The 7,500-nt window shown below is 39.4% G+C and overlaps 1 protein-coding gene, 1 long non-coding RNA gene and 1 pseudogene across 2 annotated transcripts in view; 1 reads left to right on the forward strand and 2 right to left on the reverse strand.

Moving 5' to 3' along the window:
- Positions 1–7,500, reverse strand: part of LOC137996205 (organic cation/carnitine transporter 2-like) — a 329,899-nt pseudogene that overhangs the window by 66,715 nt on the left and 255,684 nt on the right.
- Positions 2,152–4,624, forward strand: LOC137995075 (uncharacterized). The gene is made up of 4 exons (XM_068840664.1): positions 2,152–2,381; positions 3,035–3,140; positions 4,108–4,266; positions 4,358–4,624. Exons 1-4 carry the CDS (start codon positions 2,152–2,154, stop codon positions 4,544–4,546), a joined length of 684 nt encoding a protein of 227 aa, XP_068696765.1. The 3' UTR covers positions 4,547–4,624.
- Positions 4,927–7,500, reverse strand: part of LOC137995076 (uncharacterized) — a 4,852-nt gene continuing 2,278 nt past the window's right edge. The window contains exon 3 of the long non-coding RNA XR_011122254.1: positions 4,927–5,272. This is a non-coding gene — a long non-coding RNA (uncharacterized lncRNA). The remainder of the gene's footprint in view (positions 5,273–7,500) is intronic.

Genomic DNA, 7,500 nt, shown 5'->3' on the forward strand with positions numbered 1-7,500 from the left:
TGAAAAGAACACAGTCGGGTTAAACTTGTTCGTCGGTGTAGTGTCGTGGTGAAGATACAGAACTATAGATCTTGAGGGTTCGAGTTCGAGTTCTGGTAAGTGTATAGTACAGTTCTTTGTTCCCCTTTCCTGTTGTAATGTTGAGAATGAATGGAGAAGTGTGAATACAAAAACCGATAAAGGGCGGATCGTGGGGGAGGAGATGAATAGGGTGGTTAGCCACCCCCTATTTTGACTCCATTTTTTTCTATTTATGTGCCCTTTATTGTATTTATATTTTTGCTGGAACCAATACTGTTTATCTGACGTTACTCTTTTGTTAATGCCAAATATAAACAAAGTCAAAATGGCCGCCTCAATTATCCGTATTTGGTCAGAGTGTATGTTGCCGGTATAATTTGTTCTCCGGTTTAATCCATTTTACTTAGATTGAATTGGTGATCCGCGTTTTACGCAATCCGATGAAGTGAACAAACTTTTTCCTTTTAACCCACCTTAGGGCCAGGTTAGGATTATTTTTGGTTCTTATACATGGTTATTAAACAAAAGTAAATTATGAAAAGAAATGTGCTGGTTAAGAATGTTCGTCGTTTGAGCGTAGTGGTGAAGACACAGAACTATATTTCTAGAGGGTCCGAGTTCCAGTACCGGTAAGTGCATAATACAGGGTCGTAACGAGGTATATATTTCCGTAACTGATCCCATACTTTTACCCAAAATTTGGACTCCTGATCCGAAAAACGAAGACAATTTGGATCCCTGAACCTGCAAAAATTTGATCCCTGATTCCATGAAAAACACTGCTGATCCCGATAGCACGCGTTGTGATTCCAAATCCCGGGGCTGTGATCCCTGATCCCGGCCCTTTTCAGGCCTTTGATCCCTGATCCATACCTCGTTACGACCGTGATAGTAGACTTCATTCTAAAATTCTTTTCCTACTATGTTGTTATGTTGAGACTGAATGGATAACCGATAAGATGATACGAAATATTAAGAAGATGTCTTGAGATGCGTATTGGGCGTTACAATTCAAATGGAATTTGCACATTAATTGAGGTTGTGGCTAAGGCGTCAAAGAGGCTGCATATTCTTCGTGTCCTCAAACGCGGCGGAGTACCACCTGCCGACCTACTTAAGGTTTATTTTGCGTTTAGATCTGCGGCGCACGGTCACGATGATCGGGAAAGTTGAATCTAGTTTTACTTTCCCGACCATTACAACGCTTCCGACTAAGGCAATTTTTAATGGAAACGCGTGTCTCTGTCCTGTCGGCGGCATACTATTGTTCCCCTTGTAACACCTCCAATCAGACTTGAAGTGCGCTCCTTATTTTCTTCTCTTCGCAGAGGATTAGTGGTGCGCTTGTCTGCGATCGTTTCAAATTTAAATGGGATAATTTGCCTCCTGTGTTTATGATCGTCTGCGATGAGACCGACGCAGTCAGCTTTAGGGAGCAGGGTTGCTGCATTGGAGAGAGCGTTAGCCTTCCACAAACGTGGGATGAGTGCATGGTTCTCTCTGGGTACCCACGTTTTCCCTCAAGAACAAACATTTCATTCGACCTGATTTGATTTGTAATATCCATAATTAGATAGTTTAACAAAGGCGTCATCATCATCATCATTATTTCAATATTGTGCCATAGATTGCTCGCACTGCATGTAACTTGGTGTAAATTAAAAACATGACAATGGCAGTACGCTATGATGTTATTTTAATGTTAATGACAGTAACTTTTTGTATTTTTTTTTGTTGTTAAAAGCTGGCTTGTTCCTTTTACGAGTGGGTGTTAGGAGAAGGAAATTCATTTATTAAAGTTAAGCTCATCTTTAAAGTTGACAATTGACATAAAGAATGTAATAAATATTCATGTCTTTGGTCATAGCTGAAAGCAACATTGGCTTGATTTTCTCCACACACAAGAACTGTGGAAAGTCACTTTGTTTACATGTAATTTGCAAGGGACAAGGAATTCCAGTCAGAATTTTCGGAATTCCAGTCAGAATTTTCTTCTTTTATCAGGAGGCAACCAGAATACAGCTGGCACCTCAGAGTAGCTTAAGGTTATCTCCTTGACTGTCTAAACATCGGGCTTTGCTTTGAAATTAATACTCTGATTACAGGACTTTTCAAAGAAAGTTATTTACGATGTCTTCATTTTTCCTAACAATGTATTTGGTATGGTTCAGCAAAAAGCTTCTTGAAGTTATGTCAAAGACATCACTTGTGGTTTTGGTGGATGATCCCCTAATTTCGCAGCAGCTTGGGAAATTCTTAAACCAGACACAGAGTGGACTGATGCAAGACTCTGCAACATTTGGAATGCAGACCCCAAGGGCATCCTTACTGATATCCAGCAACAGTAAGGAAGTAGAAAGGTAATAGCATTCCCTCTGTTTTTTTGATTTACTAAATTAACATTAACCTGCATTGCAGACGTAATCTAACACCGGTTAGCAACGTCTCTGAAGCAGCACCAAGATCCTTATTCTGGACTCCCAACGGACTCAACGAACAAGCGCTAGTGCATTTTTCCCTTAAACCTGATTGGCTAGTGCCAGTCTTGTCTAACAACTGTTTATCTTAACAGACCAACCATGGTGCATACTTAAATCCTGGTATGCTGCTGGGAGCCCAGTACAAGGATTTCGGTACTGGTTCGCACACGGACCAAACCAGAGGTTTGGTTTCGACTGTGGAGCAGGCTAAATTAACATGAACTTACTTGGAGACACTCAGAGAGCCATAACTTTAGCATTTTGTGGAAACTGTCACGTGTCACTGTCATTCAAAGTAATATCGATTACCATCATCGTCATCATGAAAGTTTTGGTCACCTGCTATTTTTTCTTTTGCATAACACTCTGCAGGCCCATCAGCACTGCTGAAAGTTCAACTGAATGATATTTGTTATGTCAGGGTAAAATTCGTGTTGTTGTGTACCAATACGAGACAACAAGTGCATGTACCATTTTTCGCCTGAAAGCTGTCTTTTGAAATTACTGAGAACATCATCCCTTTTTGTAAATAGGGTGGCTGGCAGAGTGATCCGTTTCAATTATACTTGGGATGAAGCACACTCCGACAATGAAGGGGGCAGGGAGACGCAACTACTTGATTTCATGGATAACAACAAGGTATTCAAACTATGTTAATTTTTACACTGAGTATTCTCGCACTTTACAAAAACATGCAGGCTCAAGTTCAAACGTCAATGCCGTCAATCAAATTAGCAGTCTGGGTCAAAGGCTGCATAAAAAAAACCGTTTAATTCAATTTTTATCTATAGAATCTGCTCATTATTGAAAAGGTTCGTTTTTGAAAAGGTATATGACAATGCTGCAATTAGCAAAGCACCAAACATAACCTTCAAGGTTAGCTCATTGCCCCCATCAATTCAACTTTTCCACTTAACTAGTCATCAAGAGTGCAAGTTCAAAACTTGGCTCACTTGGATGTACTTTAGTCAACACAAGATGAGGGTTATTTAAGGACGGTGCCTACTAATTCACAGGTATTTTTGCGCGGTTTACCTAATATGCGGGAAAAGCAGATCATAACAAGCGTTATTGAAATCCAAAAAGAAAATTGGGGTTAACCACGCATTTTTCGAATATAATTAATCAACAATATCTCTGAAAAATGCGTGGTTACCCCCAATTTTCTTTTTGGACACCAAGATCAGTTGCTAAGTTCTGCTTTCTCCGCATAGTTTTGAACCGCGCAAAAAATATCCCTGTATTAATAAGCATCAGCGGTAGGAAATCTGAGTATCTCGAGATGCACAGAACGTACGCGCAATAACAATAGTAGGCACCGTCCTTAAGGTACATGTAATCAAGCAAAGGTATAAAGAAAATCTGATGCCTTTACTCCCTAATAGGTCACCCAGGGACAAGTTAAATTATCTGATACGAGCCAGAGAACTGAATATATATACATGTATGAACATTAAGAAAACACAGCAAGAGGATCATGGGTGAAGGAGTTAAGGTGCTACAGCCACGGAGTTGTCTAACATTATACTAACTATAACTAGAAATTGGTCAATCATTCACTAAACATGATATTAACTCAGTAGTTCTTGTCAACCATCCAAAACAGGGTCTGTTTGTTGCCTGGGCCATACGATACCTGCCTTTGTGGGAGGAAATTGTCCACGACCATGGAGACCAACTAAGGTCTCTTATCAAGAAAGTTGTAACCCATCAGAAACCCAGATGGGTGAAGGGCACAATGTACTGCATCATGGTTAACATAATGGTAAGAAATCAAAACTTTCTATTTTGCCGCCAAACAAGCTCCACATAACCATACTTATTTTGTCTGTAACCATTTCTTCTTCTTGTCATAGATTCATGCATCAGCAAACAAGGTGTTAGACATAAAGGACCTATTGTCCAAAATTGCTGCATTAAATGCCGCCAAACTAGAGAGACCTCCCTTCTTCTGGCGCATCCAGCAGGATGCCTTAGACAAATTGAATCAAGATGGGCCAGGCAAGGTACAATATGTTGTGGTTGAAAATGAAATTATTGTTTGAATAAAATAATAATTGGAGGGTGCAAACTGCAGGTTGCAGGTTAGAGTTGTAGTTCATTGTTTTACCATAGCTCAACCCCCCCCCCCCCCCCCCCAAAAAAAAAAAAAAAAAAAAAAATTTTAAGCGTAAGGTTAATATTTTTAAAGGTTTGGGTTGTTTCACTTATGGTAAAACAGTTACTTACAACCCAAACCTGTAACCTGCTTTTTACACCCTCCGTAATATAAGCCCTTCAGTTTAGAATGCAACTCGGATAAAATCGTGTCAACCTCAATTTCAGTATTAAAGCACAATCAGGTCACATTACATAACCTCAAATTTTAAAGTTTAAAATAACTTCTCCATTTGTAAAGGCTAGATAATTCCCCACATACCATAAACAAGGCAAACAAATGGTTGGACATAAAATTATTTTCAAGTTCACCCAAATGAAAACTGTTGAATTCTTCCTCTTTCAGTGTAATTTGCACTTTTTGGTTTTTCTTTATGCCTTTTGTATGCTTTGCCAATCATGGAAGCCATCTGCCTAAATTGACTAAAATGGTTTGATGCAGCTTTCAATCTCTAAGGTGTGGCATGGTCTGTCTCAGAGCTTTGATATTTTTTTGAAGATCCTCATGTGGCTCAATCCAGCTGTGAATGTCAAGGCCTCACATGACGTGGACTTTGAACCTGCAATTGCCATCAAGTCTGAAACCTTGGGGCAATTCCACAGTGTCTTGCGTACTGCAAGTAAAACTTAATTAAGTGATCATATCTTTCAACTGTGAAATTATAATTTAATGACTGAACTTTGGTAATGATATTTCAAGGCCTGATACAGGCTTAGGTATGGGTACAGCAAGACAAGAGAGGTACAGTAAACACCTGCATATAAGAACGTAGAATGTTATGAACCTGTTATGCTGAAAATTTCATAAGAATCGTGTTATCCCAAAAAAATTAAAAAGGATGTTATTTTATAAAATGGCCTTGAAATTTCAGGCGACTGCAACAACAGCTCTCATTTGTCATGCATATTTTCAAAATTCTGGCCTTTATTGTTTGATAGCAAATAGGCCTTCAGGCTTTGTGGGCCTCTACGTTTTAGATCTTACAGTTTCATATCATGACTTCATGTCTACACCATACATGTAAAGAACAGAATAAGGTGTAGTTTTGCTTTGCTGCTATTAGTGAAAAAATGTAGAAATGACCCTTCCATCCATTGTGGAAATAAGAACCAATTTAACATATTGACCTCTGAGAGTGGCAATTAAAAGAATTTTCTCGTCAAGGGGGAGCGACCTTGGGCATTTGAGGTGTGAACAGGTTAAGCACCTAGATAGTCTAAAACTGCTATAAATACCATTTTTATCAGAACCCATTTAGCCTATCTTGGAAAAAATCTAGGTTGTTATGTGCGACTGTTTACTGTATGACACCTCTCCTCATTTCTACTTGCAGGAGGTGACAGATGAAATTAAAAATGCCATCCTTTGTTGCATATGTTAGACCTTGTAAGTCCCAGCACCTTGCTTTGTCACTAGTGTACAGTTCACAATACACAAGTGTTAGCTCTTCCTCCAGGCAAATAAATTGATTGGATATACTTTAAGATGGGGAGAACATGGAACTTAATTCTGATCTAGGGGTCAATCCATAACCTTTTTGCAACAAAAAAAAATTATCATTACCTAAATTTGTAAAAATTTGTAAGAGTTTACCACTGATTGATGCAACTCAGCATTGATGATTAAAAATGAAGTACACAGTCCTGTAATGACATTCCTAGACTTGCCACAAGTCGACCTCACGATAACCCCAGAAGAAAATGTTTCGACGAGCGAATCGTGATTTTTCGTACGCGAAGTGAATGAGCGAGCGACGAAGTCGCGAGAGGTCGACTTGTCTCGCTTGCGAAGTTTTCATTTGCATCTCGCGCCAAAAAGGAGATGACGTCATTCGCAAGCCCTGAACTTGATGGCGCAATCCGACGAAAACAGTCAAACATGTTTGTTTCTACGAAATCGAAAGAGGAAATTTGTTAACTTTGTGCTAAAGGTATCAGAAACAAAGATGAAATAAAACGAAAGCTTTTTTTTCAATCTCGAGTCGCCGCTTGGAAAGGAGATCTCCAGTGGTATTTTCTGGACCAACACTTGTGCCGTGATTTGTGCTGATAGAAACGAAAGACTAATATATTCGAAAGATTAGCAAGTAAGGGAAAGCTTCGAATCGTCAAGAAAGTCAATTGATTTCACTCATGAAAGATCAGGTACGCTTCAGGTGTAGGAGACGTACTAGACCAGGATTAAAAGATACATCTTAGTGAAACTTAAGCTTACCATTTAGCGATGCAATGACTCTCGTCGATGAATACACATGCATTTTAAAATTTTTTGTTCCATTTGACGAAAAATGTGTTGATAGTCGTTGAGAATCGCCTCGGGACTTCCAGACACCCGTTTATACTTAAGATTTTAAATGTGTTGTCTCCTAAATAGCGACCGGCTAGAGACCAAATCTTTCGTGAGTGAAATCAGTGGAAGAATTACGAAGACGATAGCATTGCCACCCGCTCCAAGTAAACGACCAAAAGCGTACGGGACTAGTTCAAAGGTCAGACTTTTCCCAGCTCCGGTTGGAGAAGACACAAACAGATCTATGCAAGACAGATATTCTTAAATTATTTTCCTCTGATGGTCGCGTAATTTGGAACATCCAGTGGCCTTAGTAGCATGTTTGAAAATCACGCTTCACTGCATGTGGCAAATTTTGATTGACAACTCTATCCCCTGGGGTCCACGAGGACTACTCTGATTGGCCTAGCTCAGCGACCCGTTTTTGGGTCGCTAAATTGGCGCCAATCAAGTATGAAAAGTCCTTCGTTCCGCGTGTATCTAGATGAAGGACTTTTCGAAAGTCTATGACATTCCTTGAATGATAATAATAATTCAAATATATAGATATAC

This window comes from Montipora foliosa, chromosome 3 (assembly GCF_036669935.1).
Source record: "Montipora foliosa isolate CH-2021 chromosome 3, ASM3666993v2, whole genome shotgun sequence".
In the NCBI taxonomy this organism is placed as follows: domain Eukaryota; kingdom Metazoa; phylum Cnidaria; class Anthozoa; order Scleractinia; family Acroporidae; genus Montipora; species Montipora foliosa.